General features: G+C 43.1%; 1 protein-coding gene across 3 annotated transcripts in view; it reads right to left on the reverse strand.

Annotated features, from left to right (window-relative positions):
- Nucleotides 1-26,240, reverse strand: part of CREBBP (CREB binding lysine acetyltransferase) — a 182,032-nt gene that overhangs the window by 76,039 nt on the left and 79,753 nt on the right. For all 3 annotated transcript variants that reach the window (XM_090024768.1, XM_090024767.1, XM_090024766.1), the window contains exons 4-8: nt 11,318-11,567; nt 10,588-10,701; nt 2,660-2,902; nt 1,878-1,977; nt 473-619 (exon numbers count right to left, since the gene is read on the reverse strand). In XM_090024768.1, coding sequence (XP_089880894.1) covers nt 473-619; nt 1,878-1,977; nt 2,660-2,902; nt 10,588-10,701; nt 11,318-11,567 — 854 coding nt within the window. The remainder of the gene's footprint in view (nt 1-472; nt 620-1,877; nt 1,978-2,659; nt 2,903-10,587; nt 10,702-11,317; nt 11,568-26,240) is intronic.

Genomic DNA, 26,240 nt, shown 5'->3' on the forward strand with positions numbered 1-26,240 from the left:
TGAATTACTTGTTAAACAAACTTAGTAATGGAAATTCTCTATTTGCTAAAACAGATAGTGCAAGTAGCTGTACCAGTCTGCCTGCACTGTCTACTCACTGTGATTTAACACTGAACTGGAGAGATGGTGTGCAGAGTTAAGAAAGTTTAACACCAGTCTGAGTTATTTCAGCAGATGAGCTAAAGTACTACTGTAAAAACCACTGACAAAAGTTGCATTAGTGTGCACATTTCTTCAGTGAAAACTGACTTAAGATCACCATATCATGCAGACTTCTTGCAGACCTTCATGCATCCGATACTGACTTTTCAGCTAGTAATGCTGCAATTGCAACCTGTTGAGCTATGAGATAGTGACATCAAACCTTATTACTGATTAGCAATGGTTCCTTTGAATCCAATTCTCAACCTGGATGCTTTGATTCTTAGTTACAAGTCAAGAAATGTAAAAACAGCCAGTCATGAACACTTACAGTTTATGCACTAAATGATTACGCAAGTCCTGAGTGACATGTTCATGCCATGCTTTCCTTACTCCAGTACTGGAAGGAGGTGCAGCTGTCGGCATTGAGCTGAGGTTACCAACATTGCCCGAATTTGTGCCGTCATTCATTAGTGGGCTAGAAAGAAGGACAAACATAGAACTGGTACAGTGCAGTAGTATGTGGATTACAACTATAAAATTAGATGTCTGAAAAAGATTCATTTGAAAATAAAAGGACTTGTAATTCTCATTTCAGGACAAGAAAGAAAGAAGTGAAATGCATGACTGAGTGAAGAAATGAAAATAAGCTACATTCACCATCACAGATATATTTAAGATGTAGTTCAGAGACTGGAATAAGTTGAAGAAAAAATTGCAAACAACTAGTGAAATATATAGCTGTAGCTACTAGATATGTAAGTATCCTAAGAGGAGGAAGCATCCTTCTGTTGAACTTCGATATTAGGGGTGTACGAAGCAGGCAGTATTTGATTCAGATTTGGCCAGATTCGGGGGACAGTGATTCAATTTGCTGATTTAGATCACTGCCCTGACTTTGATTCAGCCAAATCTGAAGATTCAATTCTGATTCAGAGAATCAGCGATTCAGCTATACACACAGCTTTGTAAGTTTTTTCTATATACCTCAAGGTACCAGGCATAGCTCATGAACACTGAAATGGTGGGGCAGATGGAGCATTCCACAAGAAGCGTGCACTCCCCACCCCCCGCCAAATGTGCTCAGTGGCAGACCTGAAAGTGGACCAGAAATACTTCTGGTCCAATTCTGGGTCCACTGCTGAGCATGTGGGGGACCCCCCCAGCTCGGGGATTGGCTACAGGGGGACCCTGGATGCCCGTCAGTGGACCTGGAAATGGACCAGAACTACTTCTGGTCTACTTCTAAGTCCACCGCCGAGCACACTGGAGACCCATCCCCCCGCGCTCCCATGAGACGTTCCATCCGCCCCACCATCTCAGCATTCACGAGCCATGCCTGGTACCTTGAAGCATATAGAAAAAAAACCATATAAAGCTGTGTCTATGGCTAATCATCGAATCTCTCTGAATCTAATCGGAGGCTTCCGATTAGATTAATGGGTCTCGTGATTCGATTCTGAGATTTGGCTGCCAAATTGGGCCAAGTCTCCTCTGAATTGAATCAGCGACTGAAGCTTTGCACAGCCCTACTGAATACGTAGTTCCAAAAATTTATTTTTGCATAAACACTTGCAACGAAAGTAGGGAAAAAGTCTGTGGTTAAAAGATAGGATTCACTATTGCAAAATGATTTACAGTCAATACAATGAGACTATCAAACATGCTTTCTACTTTATACATTCATAGTACATGCAAACAGATTTAATTGAACAAGTATTCAAAACATGCATTACTTTGTTGTCCCAAGAGATGTTGGAAGAGCAGTTTCTGAAATCAGATTAGCTTGCTGGTCTGTTGTTATTCCCCCTGCAGGAAGATTCATCTGGTTCGCTCCTTTGAAAGAACAGTAAACACAATTGGTGTACGCGTCACAATTTTGGTAACAAAATGGCAAACAAATGATAATTAGTAAATTTTACTTGTTAAAAAAGGAGAAACAAGCAATAATGCATTTATTAGGCAAACTTTTTTTTTAACGTATGTATTAGTGTACTTTCCTTAAATTATATTAATAGAAATTAAAACCTGAAAGCAAGCATCTTAAATGCATGATATTTTGGATGGGCTTACAGAGCTACAAACAGAACAGAGCAGTAATAATTTCTCTTTCAGAAAAACACAAGGTACACAGTACTTGCAGAAATGGAACAATTTGAAACAACTTACATGTCTTATCAAACATGAAATTGATAAATAATTCTCTCTCAACAGAAGTAAATGGTAAATGCTAACACTGAATACTTGGACTGTTTAATCATTGTATTTTTTTAAACTCCTATAATTAGAGATAGCTAGTGCAAATTGAACCTAATTTTTTTTTAACAATGCAACCAAAAATGTTTAGAGACAAAATGTGTGTCAATTTGACTCTATGAACAGAACCTGACTAAAAATTCTATTTGAGCAGAGTACCATACACAAGTATTTGTACACCCTGAAATGCCCTAGTTTTTGGAGTTAGGTTGCAATTAAGTTGGTTATTTTAACATTTTTTCTTGATATTTTCTCCACCTACCCAAAGCATTTATGGTCCTCATTTGCTGGTGAGCCTGAGGCTGTGCTGGTTGTTGGCCTTGTACTTGTGGCTGCAACTGTGTCTGTGGCTGGTTGCCATATGGTAGTCCAAGAGCAGCATAGGCTCGCTGCATGGAGCTGGGGTCAATTGGATTAGGATTACTTAATGAAGGAGTATTCTGCTGGCCTGTTCCAACAGAACCAATAGAATTCTGGATTCCACCAGCTGGCGATCCCAGAAGAGCTACATATAAAGAGTGGAATATAAAAGGAAGTCAAACCAAAATTGATACAGCTACAAAACAAACAAAAAAAGCAAATGGAAAGTATTGTTCCATGAGTTAGTAAAACATGCAAACCTACATCATACATATTCTTAAATAAAGTTGAGCTTTGTAGATATATGAAATGCCAAATTAGAAGACTTCATGCTTCAACTTTACAAAACAGAAAAGGATACTGTACTGAGTTACTTGTTTAGATTCAAGAAGTATTCAAACCAGCTGATTGTCATGGGTACAGTTTAGGACAGGGCTGTCCAACTTACAAGCAACTGGGGCTGTGTGAGTCACATCAGTGAGAGTCACAGGCTCCTGGGTCACATCACACCCTCCTCTCCTGCTGCTGCAAATCCCCCCTCTCTTCCCCATGCACAGAGAAGGGGAAGAGAGGGGGGATTTCCAGGCTCCTGGGTCACATCACACCCTCCTCTCCACATCTGCAAATACACTTGTGGAGCCCAAAGGCCATGGCTGCTACTGCATCCAGAGGGCTGGGGAAGTGGCAGCTGAGCAGAAGCCCTGGGGAATCACAATTTAATCTCTTGCAGGCTGCGTGAAGCCTGCTTAAAATGCTTCTGCCATTGGCCCACTTCTTGGAATAGACTGGATTTTCCTATTCTGGGAATAACTAGAAAACCAACCAACCAGTCCTAAATCAAGATTCCAGGTCTAACTACTGGCTGCAGAATGTAGAAACCCGACCAAGTTCTCAACTGAAACATCTGTAGATCACCTGGAATGTTGTGTTAAGGATCCACTGAAAAAACGGATTTGAAAAACCATTTAGCACAAAGGCAAAGGAAGAGTTATTCAGAAAGGGACAGAACACTGATGGATTTCAAATCTTCATGCAGGAAGACAAAGGTTTTTCTGTTTTAAGTAAAAAAAAAAAATTCAAAAAGTGGATAAAGACAGAAATGAGGAAGCTACAGATCTTGGTAATCAATTTGAGAAATCTATCCAAGTATTTAATTTACAACCTCAAGAATAACACACATTCCTACAACACCCCTTGAGTGCTGGGTCACACAGGAAACCAGTTAAACCTCCCCAAAGTTGTCATGGATAATTTCAAGGCAACTCCTGGAGGGTTTAAGTGCTGCAGAAATAAGACAGGAAAACAGTCCTCTGTATGGCAAATAAGAAAATGCCCTGTGTGCCTGGGACTATCTCTAGGTGGAAAATAATATATCGCTTCCTAACTAGGGTTCTTCAGACATCAGTTGGGAGATCTTCCAGCCCAGAGTTAACAGCAGGGGAGGAGGGAAGAAGCTAGATTGAAAGATCAAGATGGAGAGAAGGAAACATATTCAAACAGGTCTTCAAAGAATCTTAATTTTAAACACCAATACACTGGCTCTGCCTCATCACCTTTACAGGTGTGGAAATAAGGAAGATCATTAAAAAAAATATTAGTGCTTTTACTACAGTCCAAGAGAAAAAAAATCTCTACTGAAGAGCCTGGGAGTTTCTCCTGGAAAAGAACTGTATTTACTTGAATACAAGATGCCCCTGATTAAGAGAGACTCCCCTCAATAATTAGATTCTGTATATGGAAAATTTTTATTTGTTATAATTTTCCAGGTATAGAATCTATTTTTTGGAGGTTTTCCTTGAATTTTTCCCCTTCTACTGCTACAACAGGAAAAAATTAATCTGGGAGGGTGAGATAACCCCCTTGCCCTCTGCTTCCATGTCTTTCTCCTCAACAGACCTTTGCCACGCTCTTAACTATCAGACCTTGCTCTCCCTGAGCACATTGAAGTGAGAAACAAATTTGAGAACAATGATCTTGAAATTAAGCATAGCTGTAGTAACTTGCATGTACTACTCAGACTTAGTTCATCCAAAAATGATGCATGTCACTTTTTATTCTCTTTGAAACTGGTGTAAGTTTTAGCAGAAGTACTTCATAACCACACTTTTAAGCAGCACTTGCACCTACTTGTAGTGCAAACTATGCCTGATACGGGGTCAAAGCCAAAGGCCTGGGATTTACCATTGGACTGGGCCCCATCAGAGTCCATAGCATTTCAAGCCACAGTGACCCCAAAGCTCAGCACTACTCAGTATGTGCATATACTCCAGATACACTCCACAAAGGATCCATGTATTAATTACCTCCCGTCTCATGACTAGAACTAGGTGTTCTTACTGTGAGCCCTGGGATCTTCCAAAAATTTATATGCAGATGCAGCACAGGGCAACCTGGTCCAGCTTCATTTCATGGATGGCAGTGCCATACTAATATGCAACAGGCTGAGAAACGGGTTGACAGAGGGATCGTGAGTGAACTGTCTGGGGCCTTGTTTCATGATATTTGCCAGAATTTAAGGCTGGTGAAGAAAAAGGAATCATTGGAACTGGGAAAGAAAGGCACAGCTCACCTGTGGGAATGAAGAGGAAGGCTCACCATGACTTGAAAGAATCAGTGCTGAGGGGAACTCTGCTCAGTAGACAATACCATATATCTTATTCAGATGGCCCGCACTAACCTATCCTTACAGTAGGCCCTGTACAGGTCATTTGTTTTATATCCATGCTCACTATTGGTTGCATTTAATTAACTTCATAGTTGGTTTCCATTGCTGAGCACACGCTGCTTTTGGCAGCACTTTAACAACAGACACCTTATTTAGTGAGATCTCCTTGTATGCAAATATAAGATACAGGGCTTTTCCCCGCAATGCTATTTGGAGGAAAAAAACCACCTCGTCTTGTAGTCAAGTAAATACAGTAATAGTACCTTGAAAACATCTGCAAATACACTTGTGGAGACCCTACCACTGGACTAAAAATCAATTATTACTGAGCTGCTGAAGGACCAACTATAGCATGCACTGTATTTCCTATTCAGGTCATTTATTTATTTAGCTCATAATGAGGTCTCCAGATAGATATTACACAAAGAATAGGATAATAAAAGGAAAGGGAGGAAGACATGTTTTCTATTAAGAAAGCTACAAAGTTCTCAAAAAGGGTGAAGTAAACCTAATTATTTGTTCTTGGATTACACAAAAGCTGTACAGTGCCCTGGGACCATAAGTTTTTACATGTGGAGAAAGGCAAGATGTGGAACTATTCACCTTACTAATGAACTTATATCTAGGGTATAAGCTTAGAACTGAGGAATCCAAAGGCTGTTTATGGTGGCAAGAGGGCGACTATATGAATCCCTGTCCCTGAAGCACTTGAAAATGGTCTAAAAGGAAATGTAGACAAGGAAGTGGGTAATGTTTCTTTGCTTGGGGTAAAAAAAAAAAAAAAGAAAATAATGAAAGAACCTCCAGAGATCAAAGAAAACTGAGAGACCACGATGACCCAGAGCCAATGCTGATGTGCAGATAATACCACTATCACTACAGCAGATACACGAGTACAGATATCTTGGATATTAAGACAGTCACATGATCCAGAACTGTGAACAAGCAACAGTTGAATTCATTCATCAGAGACAGCTGAATATTTTAACATTTTTTCCCGTTCCTTACAGAAAGAAGCCTGGTGCCAGTACGTAAGATTCTGTAGGCCTACATCAAGACCTCACCATGGAAACTACAACAGACCTTGAAAGGGCAGGTGACTATACATGACCACAGTTTGGGGCTTTTGGGAAAGAGAAGATGCCATATCTATGTGACTGTTACTGGTAGCCAGGAATTACAAATCAAGTCTGTGTGTGAGTAAGCATGTCCTTAGAATCAAAGCTCAATACTTTTCTAGATCCTGACTCAACTAAATGTGAGTCAGAATCTACCATTGGATTTCTTACCACTTCTGTCCATGAAGAAGATATTCCCATTTTAAGAAACTTCATTTAAATTAGCTCTCTTAAAGTGCGTATCAACATAGAATGTAACTTTCTCCTAAGCAGAAGAGACAGCCTATGTGGTTCTCCATGATAAATATTAGCCTATCACATGATGGGAACTACTGTCTTGGTTTCAGGCAGGTATTCCATGCAGAAACACTTCTACCAGTGTTGAGGAAGCTCTACAGAACCCCAAAGTAACTTAAATACCCAAAGGAAAATTCTAGCAAGTCCTTAACTATTTTTAAGGAAAACAGACTTTCCAAAGGAAAGAAAAAGATGTAACAAAATGGACATGACAAGTTGCTATCAAACATCATAAGGACAAGGAGAGTAGCTGGCATCAGGCCCCTTTACATGCCCCCAGGTAGTAGACAAAGAGAGGCAGTAGTAGAGAAGCAGTGCTTGGAGAATAGTGCCTTTTACACTCATGTACACAAACTATATACCATATTCCAGGATAGAGCCCATTCTTATGACTAGATTACAAACTTTTAAAAGATGAGATTGGATGGCTATTTTTATATCCCTCTCCCACTCCCTTGATATTTAATATTTATCCTCAAACTTCATTTTACACCAGGGATGTCAAACCCCTTGTCGGTCAGAATCCAGATTGTGGGGCTCCTTGATGTGGTTGCCACAATCAGTGTTAGTACCAAAAGTCAAGAGTTAACCATGCCACAAACTTGGCTACCATCCTTCCCCAATGAAGATGTGGATACAGCAGCCACAGCAATGGAAGTTAAGTGGTGGTAGCAGGGATTCCTTTGCTGCTGCCAACCACAGTAAGAGGCTCTGCTGGCTGGAGTATACTATAAATCAGATGCTATGACATAATTGCTTGCCCTATTACAAAAACTCTATTGTAAAATGACAGCTCATCAGCCACAGGGAAGACTACAATGTTAATAACTCTATGGTAAACAGCTAGTTCAAATACAATACACTTACATATAAAAATGCTGTTCTGATCAGAAGAAACTAAACTAAACTTAGGACTAGAATGGACCTCCTGGGTTGTGGAGTCCAGTCTCCTGCTGCTGTAGGCTTTTTTTGTTTGTTTGTTTTTTTAAACAAACTGAAGCACTATCACTCTCCTTAAAATAAAATATAATTAACAAAACTCTTTTGTAAATCTATTATTTTAAGTTCTAATGTCTATTCAGGTTTCAAATCAATTAAAAAAAACATATTATTAATGTTATTTTAACATTTTTGTCTGTAGTGTGTGAAGTCACAAGTTAGGAAATACTAGCATAAAGATCACCTTTGCAACCTCATTTTAGTCCCCTTACATATATACGCATTATGATAGCACAGTTCAACTGATGACCTTTTTTGATGACCCCTGCCTCATCCACTGTACAAAATGGATGGTGCCCACTGATTAAGTTCTCATTGTTCAGTGAATGACTCTGGTCTTTACTCACCATATCCTACTCAAACCCTGTTCTAAAAACGGTATTACTAATTTCCTAATGGGCTTTGCATCACTGTACTGAGTGTTCTACAAACCATTTATCTTCAATACCCATGTGAGGTGAAGGGGGGGCAGTACTATCCCCACTGTGAAGGTGAGAAACAACCTTAACATTTCTAGGCTTCAAGTGTCCATTAATAATGGATGTCCAGTTTGACACACTTGGAATCCAAGCCCACAGGCCCTGGCCCTACCAGTGCCCCTCACTCCTGACCCACTGCCCTCCACCCCCAGCCTCCTAGTATGTGAGGAAGGGAGTAGGTGTGTGGAGAAGGCAGGGGGCACAGGCACTGTGTGTTGGGGGGAGGTCATGTGCCCCCCCAAGATTTCTGAATCCACAGTGGGGGTGTAGGGCTGCAGGCAGGCTGGACTGGTTCTGGAGGAGCTGCCTCCGCAGCCCAGCAGGTGGGAGCCAGCACGTGAGGGACTGCCATGCCACTATGGTGAGTTGTGGAAGCAGCATAGAGGTGTGCACACTGCTTTAAGAGAGAAAGAGAAAATCACTTTCTCCTTTGAGAGAAAATCCACCTTTCCTCCATTAAAGGAGAAAATGCACATTATCCCACAGCTAAGATCTCTGATCATAATGTATGTACAGAAGACAAACAATTTAAAGTTGCACAGGCAACATTAATTCTGGGGTTTCCTTAACTTTTGGGAGTGCTTGACTGTACAACCTTAAAAAATTGTTTGAAATGTAAGGGGTTTTCCTGTGCAATTACAAACAAAACCAAACACATACCAAACAACTGCATCCTTTTTTAAAAGTAATTTGTGCAGGAAATTTCCTTCTAAACCCACCTAAACATAATAGAACAGTAAAGCCAACTGCAGTTGTTTTATTCTATAGGCTTTTTTCTACTCCCTCTGCCTTAACAGCTCTACTCCCTTCTGCTCTCTTAGCCTTATTTAACTTGACAGCTTAACCATTTTTTACTTCCAGAGCCTCATACCTTTTTTTACTTTTCCTTGCAGTCTCATCCCAAATCAGCACCTAGAAAAACCCTCCCAAAACTGTACTTAAAGTTACAGCTCCTTTGTCCCATACTAGTTCCCAACACCTTCCACAAATTACTTTGAACTTGTTCTTATTCCTTTCATCTTTACTTCTTTATAGCATTATTTTAAAAAGATGCACACACTGTAATAACCAGTGCCAGATTTTCTACAATTATTTGTTCTAATATTGTCCAACAATCCTCTCAAACTCCAGCAATATAGTTTCGACAATCTGCTGATTCAGAACATAAAGAGCAGAACTCCATAAAAAAACTGAAGAAGGAATATTGCTATGTTTAAGTTATTATGATGGCATATACAAACAAAAACAGTACAAAGAAGGCTTACTAGAACCTCAACCAATTACCCATTGTCTCCAGTGTTAAATATTGAATTCAGCTTTATTAAATATCAGCAGGAATCACTGAGATATACAGATGAGATCAACCAACTGATCAACTGGTTCTCTTCCTTGAGCATATTTAATGATTTCCTGACCTTCCAGCAAAAGGACATTGGCAGTGTCCTCTGTCTCCTGTTTTATCTGTGGCAAGCTAAAGGGTACTTTGGCTGTTTGGGGTACTTTGCCTTGTAGTTGCACATGAGGGCTGTTTCCACAGTTTCCAAGAACAGGTTCGCCAAGCACTTATCTAAAGTGGTCTAAATCAGGTGTGATCCTGCATTGAGCAGGGGATTGAACTAGATGACCTTTTGAGAGCCCTGCTTTTCTGTGAGTCAGCCACACTAGCCTGGCACTCTTCCCAGTGGCCTTTCCTCTCTCCACTGCCCCTGCACTGCCCTTTGTAGTGTGGTATAGACCTCAGAAGGCAGAAGGGACATGCAACACCTGCAGCTACTTGAAGGGGAGACTAAGGGGCAGGGGATGGTGGTGGGCGGTAGGAGAATCACAAGCCAATTTCTGTTCATGCAACATTTGTTCTACTTTGAGTGATAGCAACCTTGTCCAAATAACCTTTGACAAGTATTCAAATTAAAAAAAACCTTGCATCTTTCCATATACAAGTTGATTGCAATTAAGAGTATCAATTTTAGGAAATGTTAAATGTTCTAAATAACTTGAACAACATGCCCAAGAACAAAATGTCTGCAGAAATAACTTTATCCTTCCCAAACTGGACGTCGTGTTTAATTTGACAGCTTCCCCTTTTCTGAATCAGGTATGTATGTCATAATTTGTGTACAGTGATTAAAAAAACAATGACTGCTCAAACGTATTCTTAAAAAAGCATATACAACTAAGCCTGTCACAATACTGACATACAAAAGCCTTTCCAGTACTTTACTTTTGGTTCATTTTACTTTAATGAGGTTATTCTGTAGAAAATATAACTTACGTTGTTGGTTTCTTTTGTCACTGGCATTTTTCAAAGGAAGGCACACAGGACAATCATGCCGAGTACAATTCTTCCAGTGAGAGATGATTTGTCGTGAAGATGCACAATGGGCAACTAGAACAATGAGGTTTAGAGTAATTCTAGTATAAATGTTTTAAATAAAACTAATTTCATTTTCACAATCCCCCAATTTTCATTCCTATGTACTATAAATCCTTACAATCACAAATAAACCAAATACCAAGACCTGAAAGAATTTGGTACTCTATAAGGTATTCTAATTAACAGGAAAAATTAGATTTGAAAACAACACCACAATGGTGCACTGACATGTAAGAACATTTCAATAGTGATCTAACAACTTCCTCATACTGAACTGCAAGGTATCAAGTATGATGCAGATAGATATATGAAATTGTCATAGGAGAACTGAAACCTGTTATTTTGGAAGTAAAAGAGCATTAATAAAACAGGTGCCCTGAAATTTTAGGCACTTAATTATTTCTTCTAAAAGGACAACCTTATGACAGTAGTAGGAAAATACCTAGTGGCAAGAATGGGGTGAGAGGAGGGAGAAAGGAAAGCAAAAGTGTACCTCTTCACTTATATCAGGAAGAGAGACTGATAACTGCCAGGGGGAAAGGAAGGCAGGCAAGCTACTGAGGAATATGTAAAAAGAAAAAAAACGCTGATACCTTCTAACAGTTTGATTTTAACAACCTGGTCTCACCTTGACAGGCTTTCCCTGCTTGACAATGCGTCATGTGATTGAGGACATTTTTCATAGTTCGACAGTGTGGGAGTGCGCAGGCTCGCACCTCTCCATTTGCCTGCTCTCGTCTCTGACATTTGTGGGCATGAAGCAGTAGAACCAGTTGCTGCTGTATCAGTTTGCGTTTCTCAGGATCTGCTGTTGGTCCAGTTGCCATGGCCTGTGTTGGTACAATTCCCACCTGCTGTACCTGGGTTTGCATCTGTGACTAAAAGAAAACATTTTAAGTTGTTAGGAAGTAAAATCCAAAAATAATTTTGTATTCAGTTATGTTTAAGGTAGAAGAGGATCTATTCCAATAGGATACGCTATCCGTTTAACTAAAACCAATATTCAAGAACTTAGATGTCAGTATTTAATTCTGAGAAATTATTTTCTCTTGAATCCTCAGAAAGATTTGGACTCACTTCTGGGGAGAGAAATAAATATTTTTTGTAAAGATCATTTATTAGGGCTGCACCGGTAGAGATTATGAGGGCTGGTACTAATAGCTGATATTTAAGGAGGCATATCGGCTGATACCAATCCGATTTCTGAATACAGCTGTGTGCAACTGGTAAATCTGTTGTGGTGGAAAGGGGAGGAGGAGGAAGGGGCAGATCAATGATCTCCTGCGGTGAGGGAGGGAGGGGGCAGGGGCTGCCCAGCAAGGGTGGGGTGGGGTGAAGTGCAGGACAGCTCACCGGGGGGGGGGCGGGGAAATGGAGGCAGTTCCCACCACTGCACGCACCTGGGAAGGTATGCACTCCCCAGATCTGCACGGGGTGGGGCAGGGCAGGGCAGGGCAGGGCAGGCTGCAGCTGTGGGCCGGGACTGGAGTGGGCAGTAGTGACATTGGGAGAGGAGCTAGAGGGGGCTGTAGCCACTCAAAATTTTGCTGTAGCCCTTCCACAGCCCTGTTCCCAGCACTGCTGCTGCCCATCTTGTACAGGGAGTGGGGCTATGAGTATAGGGAGAAGGGGAGGGGGCACGCACTGCAGCAATATCTGCAGTGGCTGCAGCCCACTCCATAGCCCCCCTCCTGGCACCTCCGCTGGCCAACCTGAGCCCAGTCCCCACCAAGAAGAGCCTGGAGCAGCCCTGGCTCCAGCCTGCAGGTGTAGCCCCCCTGCTCTGTACAGATCTGGGGGCACATGCCTCCCCCATGCCTTCCTGGGGTGTGTGCAATGGCAGGAGCCGCCCCTTCCCCCCAACCCCCACCACAATGAGCCACAGCTCTATCCCATGCCCTGTGCCAACCTGGCTGAGCACTGCCTGCCCCTGCCCCCTCCCCCTACCCCACTGCAGGGAGCAGTGTGTGGGGCCCTGCCCCGGACACAAGGAAGCCAGCAGCGGATTTGGCGGGGGGGGGGGGGGGGGGGGGGGGGGGGGGGGGGACCGAGTGGTCGGACATGCCAGATTCGGTGGTGGATTCAGCAGTGGGGTTGCTGACTGGCCAGGCGTGAAGCTGGCGGAGTCTCAGCTCCATGGGTTCCGAGGCGCAGGACCTGACTGTTCATACCCCCCAGGGACAGCCCTAGCTGTGGCTGCACACACGCATAGACATTTATCAGCCCAATTATCGGTCACTTCAGGCCGATTTCTAATGCAGCCATTTTTCTTTATATTGGTACTGATCCGATATCGGACTGATGCATAGGTTCACCTCCATCATCTATCATCATAATTATAATAGGAGACGAGCACATTCACCACCTGAAAAGCAGGCCAAATTATTTAACTGCCTAAAAATGGAATTATAACTAACTTTATGGACCTAGTTAAAAAACAAAAAAACACAGTATATTGTGAATAGATTTCACCATCAAGGGCTCTTGTTGGTTAGTTCTTTACTGACAGGTCTAATAAAGTTTCATTTCATTCACTTTGTGAAGCAAAGCTGTACTGCTACACAGTGTGTCCACAGGTGGCAGATAGTAGAATGACCTTCAGGGAAGGTCAGCTGTGAAATAAGTGGGTTAATGCTGATGAATAAGCAGTTGTGGATCAAGCAGCGGCAGCACCACTACGATTTGGTGAGGACAGCAGATGGCAATGCTTTCCCTCCTGAAAAGTCGCATATGTCCTTTGATGGTGCTGTTACATGGTGAGTACAGGTTGCCACTATAATAAGTCTGCCCAGCCACAGGTCTACAAGTTCTCACTGGTGGAGCAGGCAGAAGATGATGTTAGAATCTCAACAGCTCTGAAGGTGGATGAAGGCTGCAGCAGAACAAGATCCCCGGTTGCCTTGGTCTCCTTGTCATTGGATCAAGGTCACATTCTGTCAAGAGCCATGTGGAAGCTTATGTGCAACAGTGTCTCCCTAATAAAAGAAGCCATGCAGAGATGTCTTCCATGAAAGCAACTTTTCCAGCACATTCCTCAAGCCCTTTGGTGAACAGCTAACAGTGATAGGAGCAGGACTATGGGGTCTGGAAGCTCCTAGTCATGAACTGGCATAAAAACAGCACTTACAAGAAGGCTGTCTGTCGCTTGGACTAGACAAAGAAGTGCAATTCAGCAGCTGTAACTGTAACTGGGCAGGACCTTCTGGATCCTTTCTGCTCACCCCATGTGGGGAGGGGCCTAGAAAAAGTGCCCTAAACATAGCTTCATACAGTATCTGTATTTCTTCTCAACTGCATCTTCATTGTCTTCAGTGTTAAACATTAAAATGTTTAATTTGGCGTTATTAATTGTCAACAGGAATCACTAAGATATACAGATGACATCAACCTTTCCACAAACCAATTTCTATTTGTGCAATTTTTGTGGAATAAACTCCCTCCAGAGGTGGTGCAATCACCTACCCTGGACGTTAGGCTTTCAAGGAGACTGGACAGTCACCTCGCTGGGGTCACTTGACCCCAGTTGTCTTCCTGCCTAGAGCTGGGAGGAGCGGGGGGGGGGGGGAAGATGGGGACCCAATGAGCTGCAAGATCCCTTACAGCCCCTAACAATCTATGAATCCAGTGGGATCACCTTTACTGCAGTCAAAAATGCTAGTGAAGATGCATCATTTTTGGGACCTGGAACATCAGGACCCTCATGGACAATCTTAAGAGTGAATACCCAGAGTGCCATACTGCCAGCAAGGCCTGAGAACTCAGGCCATGCAACATCGATGTACCTGCACTGAGCGAGACTCGGAGAGCAGAAGGGAAGCTCAAAGAACACATAGGTGGCTATACTTGATTCTGGAAAGATAAACGGGAAAGAGAATGCTGACTTCATGGAGATGGTTTTTCCATTACGAATGAACTCATAAATTAACTCAGTGAGTTCCCTATCAGAATTAATAAAAGTTTCATGATTCCCCATCTTAAACTGGCAGAGCGCCAATATGGCACTGTCATCAGTATATACGCCCCTTGATGCTGACAATGAAACCAAGAAGGAATTCTGTGTCAACCTTGATCAAGTCCTTTCTGATGTTCCAGGAGATGGACTTATTCTTCTCAGTGATTTCAAAGTCAGAGCTGAAAGGGATTCTAACCTCTGGAACAGAACCATCAGCAAGGAAGGAATAGGAAAGGTCACTCCAGTGGCATCCTCCTTTTGACCAAACATGCAGAAAATGGACTGACCATCAGCAACACCCTGTTTCGGCAGAAAAACAGGAACAAGGCATCATGGCAACACCCACGATCTAAGCATTGGCACCTGACTGAATCAGGCATGTCCAGGATCACAAAGATGTTTCCATCACCCAAGCTATGCTAGGCACTGATGACTGCTGAACTGATCACTGACTCACTGAGTGACATAATCAAGTGGATCAAACTAGCTCCTGAACTATGGCTGCAGCAGAAGCAGAGCTGACGGAAGATCAACAATGAAGAACTTAAGGATCCAGGCAAGCAAGACCTCTGTTCCACCAGTGCCTCAACAAAAAAGTGAATTCCAATCAAGAACAACGGGAGAATGTCAACAGCATGCAGGGTGCCATCACAGCCACTGTCATCACTGTCTGTAAAGAGACACTTGGATTCTCAACCAGGAAACATCAAGACTGGTTTGAGAACAACCGGGAGATCCAAGAGTTGACAGATTGCAAGCGCAAGGCTTTTTGTGCTTAGCAAAATGACATCAAACCCAAGCAAAAGAAACAATCTCCAAATAAGCCAAAGCAGAGTTCCAAAGGAGGACCCACAATATGGTGACAAACAGTAAGACTAAGGCAATTCAACACCTTGCCGACATCCATGATGTGCACGGTTTGTTCAGTGCCAAAGGCATCTATGGTCCAAGCACTTGGGGATTAACCCCCTTGAGAGCCAAGGATGGAGGAGACCCAATTAAGGAAAGGGGAGCCAGCAACACCCAATGGAAGGAGCATTTTGAAGACCTTCTCAAATCAAGACAGTTGTTGACAAGAGTGTTCTCAATATCCTGCAGCACCCAGTCAGAGAGGATCTTGGAATCACTCCAACTCATGACGATGTGAGGACAGCCATCAACCACATGAAGAATGACAAGGCATCTGGAGTGGGTGGAATCCCCGAAGAAATCTTCAAGCAGGGGGGAAAGGAGTCCATATCACAGCTATGTGTTCTCATCTTAAGGATCTGGAATGAGGAGGAAATCCCAGACCGTCTCAGGGATGCCACAATTGTGAGAAATCTTAAAGAAAAGAAACATGTCTGACTGTAGAAACTACAGAGGGATCGTCTTGCTGTCTACCACAGGAAAGATCACTGAAAGAACCTTCCTGAACCATTTCCTTCCACTTGTTGAAGAGCTCCTCCTAGAATCACAGTGCATGTTTAGGACATCAAGAGGTACAACTAACATGATTTTCACAGCAAGCCAGCTGCCGGAGAAATGCTGGGAACAATATAAGCTTCTCTACATGGTCTTTTTTGACCTCACAAAAGCTTTCAACTCTGTCAGCCAAAAAGTGTTGTGGAAGATCCTTCTGAAGTAAGGATGCCCACCAAAATTTGTCACCATTCTCTGCCACCTCCATGACAGTAGGCACAACTGGTGGTGCAGTGGTTCTCAGTAAGGGATCAATCGCAAAATGGGAGTTAAGCAAGGCTACATCATTGCTTCAACGCTCTTCTCAATATTCCTTGCCGCAAAGCTACATCCAACCATCAACAAGCTTCTGCCAGAGTGGAGCTAAACTATACCACTGTGTGAAATTTTGCCGGCTGTTTCGTTTCAAGCTCGAAACAGCAAAATTGAAATGAAATGAAAGGCTCTGAAATGTTTCGAAAGTTTCAAGTTTTGAAGCAGAAGCTGGGCTTGCTTGCAAGGAAACAGAAAGTAAGGAGAGGGAGGAGGAAGAGGAAGGAAAGACTGCTCTCATAGTGACTGGGTAGCTGGCCAGTGACTGTGATCCTTCCCTGAGGTCTCTTTCAATCTCGGTGCTCTGATGGAAAAACAGCATAAAAAGTAGCACTGTTTGAACTGAGTTGCTTTTTGCCTTGGGGTCAGTTACTGAGCTGTGTCTTCCAGCAGGTCAGCAGCATCAGACAACAAAGGCTATCATTCACTTCCTACTTGCTAGCCTAGCAAGTGGGATTCACCTTTTGATTTCTATACCCTTTCATTTTATTATATTCATTCATTCATTCATTCCTTTCAATTTATTCCTCCCCCAAAATCCTCTTTTTGTTAGTCTATTTTGATTCTTTTCCCCCAGAAAAGAAATCTGTGCTCTCTCTCAGGGTGCATTCCATTCACTGTGCAGGGAAGCACAGCATATTGCATTTTATAATTCAGAATTTATACAGGAACACATATGTACATTTATACATTTTATTTATTACATAATACATACATTACATAAATACACATACATATACAATTATCTACATATATAACATAAATCAGATTATATTACAGAAGAACACACAGATTTTTCCAACACACCAAGGCAAAGATACTATGAAACACAACATGAAGTGTGCTGGAAAGGCAGCTGGCAAGCTTTCAGGGAGAGGCGGAAGAGGAGGTAGAGGGAGAGCTGCCTCCTCCCCCCAGCTCCCCAAACTGAGACACAGACTCTTTGCTACAACAAGCAGCCATGCGGCTTCCACTGGTTCTACTGACAGCAAGGACAGGAAAGCCGTGCCACTCCCTGAGCCTGCATCCCCTCCAAGAGCACCAGCCATAACCCCCTCCAACTCCACCATGACAACAAGCAGCACCAGCATGAGTGTCCTCCACCCCTCAATTCACTTTCCATGCTGACTGTTCCTGTTCCATGCTGACCGTTCCTGTGCCAGAGAAAGAGCTGGTGCTGGATCTCAGTGCCCTAGCAAAGGAAATTCTGGGGAAGGAGGGAGAAATTGGCTGGGTTTGTGCTCAACACCCCTCAAGTTTCCCCTAGAGCCAGGTCTCCTTCTGAGAAGGCACTGTGGAGGAGGCTTCGGAAGCAAGTGACTCAGCTGAGTCCACTCCTCCTGTTGCTGTGCCCCTGCCTGCTGAGGAGGGGGAAAAGGCAGCATCCGCACATGCACCCGCACCCCAGAAGTGAGGGTGTAGTGTGGTCTGGAATCATTCTGAGCTGGCAGATGATCCTACATATGCTGCCTGCCTGCACTGCCAAGTCAAAACCAGCCAGGGCAAGGGAACAAAACACATGAGCAACACAGGGATACCAGTGCATCTTCTTAGGCACTACCCCCTTGCTCCTCCTCAGTTTGGCACCAGTGGAAGCGTGCCCAGAAAAAGCCCCCCTCTCGCTTCAAAGCCCCTGTTCCCCTGAAGCACAAGCAGAAAGGGAGGCAGAAAGGGGGACATGTTGAAAAGGCAAGAGAGATCACCGAGACCACTGGGGAGATGCTTGCTGTGGATGGCCAACCCTTCTCTTTAGTTGAGCAGCCAGGGTTCAGGAGGCTCACAGTGCTTGTGGCCCCATCATACCAAGTGCCTTCACGCATCATCTTCAGCAGGATGGTGGTGCCCTCCCTGTATGAGGCATGCAGGGAGTACTTGAGGGAGTAAGTACTTGGCCTTACATTTCACCTTGGACATCTGGAGCAGCCAGGGTGGAGATCATCCATACCTCTCCCTTGCAGGGTACTGGTGTGACCAGTCAGGCTGTTGGTGGGCTCTCCTTCAAGCCGAGGTGATGGATGAATCCCACATGGCAAGTGAGATCATAGGGACCATGAGCTACTTGGTGCAGGGGTGGCTCATTGGACAGAGTAAGCTCACCCACAGGTTCATGGTCACACACAACAGGGCCAATATAGTCAAGGCAGTCTGTGATGCCAACTTTGTTGGCATCTGCTGTGTGGCACGCAAGTTCCACCTCATAGTCAGGGATGCCTTGGAGGGGGACAGGGCTGCTGGTGACAGCACCAGTACCACCAGCAAGCTCATTTCCAAATGCAGGAAGGTGGCAGGCTACTTGCAACAGAGCATCAAGGGGCCCAAGATGCCGTGGGAAAAACAGGCAGAGCTGAACATCCCGCAACACAAAATCATGCAGGATGTAGAGACTCAGTGCAACTCCACATACCTGATGCTCGAGAGGCTGGTAGAACAACAGAAGCCAATCCATGAGATGGCCTTGCTCAGGGAGATTGGGATCAGCGGCCCCCTTAACAGAGTTGAGTGGGATACCATTTGCCAGTTCTTAGTGGTCCTCAAGCCCTTCCTTGAGGCCACTGAGGCCCTGGGCGCTGGCGATGCCCTCCTTAGGCAAGTGATCCCTGTAGTGAGGAAACTTCAGAACCAAATGGAAAAGTTCCAGGGGATCAGTGTTCCTGGCTGGAGCAAGCCGCTGTCACCAGACATGCAGGCAATGGTGAGGCAGCTGAAGGAGGGCTTTAGGAAATGGCTTGATCCCTTGTAGTCCACTATGGTCCACGTGCTGGCTGCCATGTATGACCCGAGAGTGAAGGGGAGCATACGCAGCAGCCAAAGCCTGGATCAGTGGATGGAGGTGCTGATGAAAACAGTCAGGGAGGCAAAAGGACGGAGGTGGGGGGACATGGAAGAGGGGGATCCACTCTCCCGTGCCAGCACACCGTCCACCAGCCAGTCTCCTCCTCCACCACAGGTGCTGCCAATGTGGGCCAAGGGCATGGCTTCCATGCTGGGGTCCAGAGGCACTAGACCCCACCATCAGGCAGGTAGTGCTTAGGCCTTGGTGGCTGCCTCTCTCAGCAAGGATGTGGAACCACTGCTGTGTAACCCCTTGGCCTACTGGACAAGTCACAGCCAGATGTGGCCAGATCTGGCTATGGTTGCCCAGAAACACCTGTCCTGTCCATCGACCCGTGTTCCAAGCGAGAGGGTGTTCAGCTTTGCTGGTGATGTAGTGACACCCCACCGCACCTCCTTGGATCTTGGTTTAATGGAGCAACTGATGTTCCTCAAGATGAACCTCCTGCTGCTGGGGTTCCCCAAGCTCCAGGTGCAAACGGAGTGCCACCCTCCTCACTCTGTCCATACCCATTTCCTTTTTTCATTTTTTTAAAACCATTTAATGCCCTGCTCTCAGACCTGGAGGCAGCACTCACTGCATCACCAGCCAGCGGGGGAAGAACATGTCCCTGCTGAGCTCCCGTGCCAGGATAAATTTGGAGGTATGGACTCGGGCTATAGAGGAGGAGGTGGCCCCAGGTCCTGGGCATGAGCACTAAAACTGCACTCTGCCAGGATTGGGAGGCCTGGTGGGACTGCTGGTGGCATAGCAGCCCTAGGAAATGCCAGGACCAAGGATCTCCCTGGTGAAAGGTGGCTAAGGAGGTGCCATAACCTCCAACCATCACATGCACACACACAGTCCTGGCTGGGGAAAGCCCAGACTGGTCACATCTTTGACAGGCCTGAGGCTTGCTGGTTGCAGTGGAGTTGTGAGGCTCCAGATGAGCACAACTTAGTTGCCTGGGATGCCAGATTTTGGGTTGAAAAACCGTTCGCCAGACTGAAGAAGCACCTGCAGCTGGATGGTGCACTCTTCCTTGATGGAAGGAATAGTAAAGAAGCCAGAGGATGGCATGTAATGCAGGCAGCAAAGCCAGTCAGTAAAAATGGAAATTGAGGCATCAGGGGGTGAGGGACAGGCTGGGGTGAGGAGGGAAGGGGGATGTAGCAGCACAGGTGAAAGTGGGGAGGTACCTGGGGAGTCAGATGTCCTGCAGGTGATGTAGCCAGCAGGGCAAACAATATTCTGGCATGCAGCAACCAATGCATCTCAAGCAAAACCAAGGAAGTGATTCTTCCACTTTTCTCAGCATTGGTGAGACTGCAACTGGAGTACCGCATCCAGGTCTGGGCACCGTACTTCATTTAGGACATGGAAAAGCTTGCAAGGCAAACCATACAAGAAAAGGCTGAGGGACCTGGGTCTCTTCAGCCTAAAAAAAAGAGATGGTTGAGAGGGGATCTCGTAGCAGCTTAACACTATATCAGGAGAATACATCAAGGGCTCAGCAAATAAATGTTCACCAGGGCACCCTTGGAGAAAACCAGGATTAATGGTCACAAACTCCTGGAAGACCATTTCAGGCTTAACACTAGGAAAGACTTCTTTCACAGTTAGGATGTCCAGACTGTGAAATAAACTCCCTCCAGAAATGGTGCAATCACTCACCCTGGAAATCTTCAGAGGAGACTGGACAGTCACCTCGTTATCTTTTCTGCCCAGTGCAAGCGGGCTGGACCCAATGATCTTGCAAGGTACCTTTCAGCCCCTAACAATCAACAGATCTATGAACATAGGAAAATACCCTCTCCATAGAAGAAACATAAAATACAAGTTAATCTGAATTAACCTTGGGGAAAAACTGCAAACTTCCCTACAAATGATCTGGATTACTCAAAAAAGCACAGTAAAAGCTAACTAAAGAAAACAAGTCTAATTTTCAGTAGCTCCACTAAGTAAAACAGTCATTAAAAATGTGTCCTTAAACAGAAAGTGGGAACAAAATTATGGATAAAGACTCAGAAGGCAGGAAAAAAGGGAAGGAAGGAAAACTCAGGGAAGTAAGTTAACATTACTTCAGGATAACAGGCAAAACTCAGCAACCAGATTACTGTCATCCTGAAAACTGACAAACTGGTAGGATACATTATAGGTAAGCCTAAAACAAAACAAACAAACAAAAAAATACACACCAAAATGCTAACTCCACTTGATAGTGTGTGGAAAGAGGTCCTTCATATAGGCCTTTCTGGAAAAAGACTAGGACCTGCAAAAGACAGCCATTTCTGTTGCTGAACCCAAAGCCAAGTGAATCAAGGTGCTCAGTGACACTTTGGAAGCTGCAATGTCTTGACAGTGTTGGGGCTTTCGTTAGTCAGCTGCCTACACCATGTAGGAACATATAAACTTCCTCCACTGCTAACTCATCCATAGAAACCATGCGAGCTAGAAAGAAGTGTATAAGTATAAGTTTCATCTTACTTCTGAAACAGAAACTTCCTAAGCTACTGAGCTACGGACGCAAACAAGCATGCTGTCCTTAATTTAACAGAAGTGAAAAAGTTCCTTGGTACCACTATGGAGATGACAGATGAAATCATTCTAGTTTTCAATAACCTGTATATCAGAAAACTATTCAAACCCTTTAAATCAAAGGATGTCTACCTCTCCTCATTAAAGAGCACATATTTCAATAGTACATGGGTATCTTGCAGCAGTTTGAAGAAGTTAATAAAATAATTTTCCTCCTTTCTTTCCAAAAGATAAAGTAAGGGTTAAGTTTTCATTTTTAATGTATTACCACCTTCTTTCTTTTCCTATTACCACTCCACTCTTGCTAATTTCAGAACTTCTCTTCTTCCTCTCTCTCCCCATCACAGATGTGGAAACATTTAGCTCAGAGAGTGACTTTTTACACTTCATTTCTAAGGCAGAAATATGCGGTCATTCTAATTCTCTCCAGCAAAAAGTTCTGGGCCTTAGCCTGGTTCAAATAAATATGAAATTTTTTACATACTTAAATTTTGTTTTGTACAATGTCATAATTCCTGAGAAACACATTTGTCAAAGAAAGGTGACCTCAGAGGCACATTCTAAGGTACAAGGGACAATTGAGTAGAATATCCAGGTAGCATGCTTTTGTCAGCTGGTATGGAAGGAAACTGGATTATTTCTAAGATCTTTTAAAGTTTTGTGTGCTCACATATAGATCTAACAAGATGCACCTACTCAAACTGGAGGTCAAGGTACTGACCATCCTAAACCAGCACTTGTATAATAAGATGATACACAATTCTCTGGCCAGTCACAGATGGAAGGGTTTGTTTTTTTTGCCAGCTTTCTGTTAAAACGTGCCTATTTATGAGCTGTGAGGAATCTAGGGCCATCACCGGTTCCTATTCAATTTGACAACTTCTCAATTAATGGTAAGGAAATAAACTCTTCAAAAAATAAATGTTTGCATTTTTTCCCTCACAACAGTGGGTATTTAGATTCACGTATGTGCTGCAGTGCTGGGCGCTTTCAAAAGTACCCAGCATTGCGTTGCAAGCATTTGTATAAATGGCAAACCTTGCATCAGCATGCAGAAAATGACAGCAGCGCACTTTTGAACTAACACACATTGAAGGTGTTTTAGTTCAAAAGTGCACTTCTGTCATTTTCTGTGCTGATGCACATTTTGCCATTTATACAAATGTATGCAATGCAGCACCAGGCACATCAGCTTGCATACCTTGCAGACTTAATTAATCAAGTCTGCTCCGATGTGCTGGATTTCTGGCACATTGAAGTGGACAAAGATGTGTATAAATGCCCAATTTTTGTAGATGTGAAGATATTTAAAAATCTTCCACTGCTTCATAACCCTTGTCAAATAAAAGCCTCCCTTACTTTGTCATTTCTCCATTCAAAATCACCACATTAGGCAAATCAAATAGATACATCTGGAGCCTGACCGCCATAATCCAACAAACAGTTTACTATATAACACTGAGAAACTGCAGTAAAAAAAAGTCACAGAAAAAGCTTTTTTCACTGATATTAGAAAAACAGAATTGAGAAAGCTCAGGCCTTCTGGATACAGCTGAGGAATGGATGGTTTATTAGATTCTAAAGTAATATTCTCTAACTCCATCTGCTGGTAAGAAGGTTAACTATGAAAACTAAAACCAGTATTCAGAATGTACAGTGGCCAACCTCTTACGTGTATTATTTGCTATCCAAACAACTCACAAAATGTCACAGATTTACTAGTTTTGAAGTGTCCTTATGCCTTGATATGCAACACTGTATGTACTAAAATATTTGAGGAAGTTTAATGGAAAATACTAAAAAGCATCTACCTCAGTTCACTGTTCTTTGTGGTCAACCTAATATGAGGCCACAAGGATTCCTGTAACTCATCTGAATGTTAATGAAAAGAGCTAATCCAAATTACTCCAATTCCCCCCAACCCCCAAGAGGTTTCACACTTTTTCCTACACCACACACCTTAACTTCATTGAATTCACTCTTACTAGGTCTCCTCTGTCATAAAACCTAAAACAATTTAATAAAGGAGCGTCACACACAATGAAATGGGAGTGTTTTAGCCATTTCAGTGCCCTTTTGCCACTACATATCTACTAGAACTCACCTCACTCTTGTTTGTAAAATGCCTGTAGAAGTAGTGAAGGCGTTATGAAAGGCATGAGACCTCAAAAGTACATTTCAGTGATACTTCAAGTTTTCATATCAAAAGAGGTCCTGAAGGGTTGTCCTTTACCCACTTGTTTTCCAGGACTTTATCACTTTGCTACCTCAAAGGAGCATCCATTTTATAATTCAGTATCTAATACTGACTGAAAGCACATAACTCACTAGGAAACTATTCCCTTTCTGGGATGAGCCACTCAAATTCTCTCTTACATTGGAGTGGACAGACCACATTTTTGGGGGCCTGTAAGTTAAGAACACTATTGAGTCCCTTGGCAAACTTCTATGCTTTCCTTATACAAAAAAGAAGGGTAAAAGATGTGACCTTGTAGCCAACTCATTGCCAAAAACAGCAACAGTGTGTTTCAGGTAGAGGAGGTCTACTCATGTCAGAAAAGTCATGCTGCCAATCTGGCAAGTAGCATGTGTAGCTGCCATATTGGAATCCAAAATGGCTGCCATGAATTCACATTTTTCGGTCAACATTTCAGCCCCTAGGAGAGTTAGAAAAGTAATGTCAATGACAAAACCAAGATTGTATGAACAAAGATGACTCATAACATTGCCATCATAGTAGCCATGTTGGATTCCAAGATGGCTGCCAAGAATTTACAGTTTTGTTCTTTATTATACCCAAAAGGTTGCAAAATTGTACTTCAACTCTGTTCTGTTCCACATTACCTTGACATGAAAACCTCCAGCAGAGACTGTTGACAAGGCAAATGTCTGCCTTTAAGCAAACATTACAATGGAGCCAATAGCATCATTGAGTTCAGCAAAGTGCAGGAGGTACGACTTGGAACCTGTAAGGTGCATCATATATCTCAAAGTAGGTTCACAGTCACTCATTATCCAAAGCACATCTGTTGGAACTGCACGAATAAACAAGGCACCTGTTCAACATGGAAGTTACCAAATTTGACACCTCTTATGGCAGTATTCTTGACAGACTATCACGTTGTGTTGATCCTGCGCTGCGACATTCCAAAAGCCTCAGTTGGAACTGTTCTCTCTCTACAGTTTCTACAGTTCTCTTACAAACAAACAACATATTTAGAGACTGGTAACAAAGTCATGCAAGGTAGAAGATGAAAAGAAAATCCTACCAAAAACATCAAGTGAAGAACATGCTAGGAGATCAAGTAGATCATCTACTCCAGCAGTTCACTGGAGGATGTGCATATTCTGCCAGAAACATTCTAATAAGAGACTGAGTCAAGTGTTGTTGTTTAAATCAGCCGATGCAATACACAAGCTGGCAGAGAAGAATGAAGTGTTGCATTGCCAAACTGGTGTCAAGGATCTAATAGCTGCTGAGATATGTTACTATCCTGGAGGCAGGCTGAAGTAACAACGTGTTCCTATTTGCATGTGGAGATTTGCACACAAAGTTATTCTTCTTTCTCCTGAAGCAAGAGCATGGCGTTAAGTGACTGATGAACTAGATGCAGCTTTTGAATGGGAAAATGCATAGTCTGAAAGATGTACTTGAAAGATACTGCACTTTAGAAGATGAAGGTGGTAAACATCCTCTGACCATATTGAAGCAAATGAAGCAAGAGCTTCAGACTTACTACAACACAACCATTCAGTTTCAGCACCAAAGAAATGCAAATTTCCCCTCCTTGTCTTCCAAACTGTGACAACTGGTAAAGCCATATGAACAGCTGTAACTTCATATAAAATGAGGCGGTGGCTGCTGGCCTGTTCAGAGAAGAGTTCTCAGACACACAAAACTTACACTATGTTCCTATTTTTAGATCAAAGCAGATCTGAAGGTTATAGTTGGTTTGAGGGGATACAGCAGTCTGAATGAAGAGCAAGCCCAAAAATATAAAATATGTTCCTGTGAGCCTTTATACATCAATCCATTTGATTTTGGAATATGACAAAGATGACTTAGATGCTGAAAATCTTGCACAAGATAAGAATCTAGACAGATATGTACTAAATGTGTGTCAGGATTTGGTTCACCTGCAATCAAGGGGAAAAAGCTAACAACAAAACATGTTGAGTTAGGCTTGCATCATACAACTACATCTAAGAAACTGGTAGTCTCCACGTTGTTGGATGCAGCATACTGTACGATATAGTTGGTTCCACTGAGACCATCACTGCTGAGAAAAACTTAAAAGAATTTTGGTAAAATGGAGTTCTCTCAAGGAATCTTGTTCCTGGTCATTTTGTTCAGTTTTCATCAGAGAAAACTGACATCTTGGAGGAGACACTGGATGGAAGACAAACATTTTGTGCAACAAATTGTAGCATTTCAAAGAGGACAATCAAAACTAGCTGAGATTGAAGAAAGCACCA

The sequence above is a fragment of the Crocodylus siamensis genome, chromosome 12 (genome assembly GCF_052110815.1).
Source record: "Crocodylus siamensis isolate JL-2025a chromosome 12, ASM5211081v1, whole genome shotgun sequence".
In the NCBI taxonomy this organism is placed as follows: domain Eukaryota; kingdom Metazoa; phylum Chordata; order Crocodylia; family Crocodylidae; genus Crocodylus; species Crocodylus siamensis.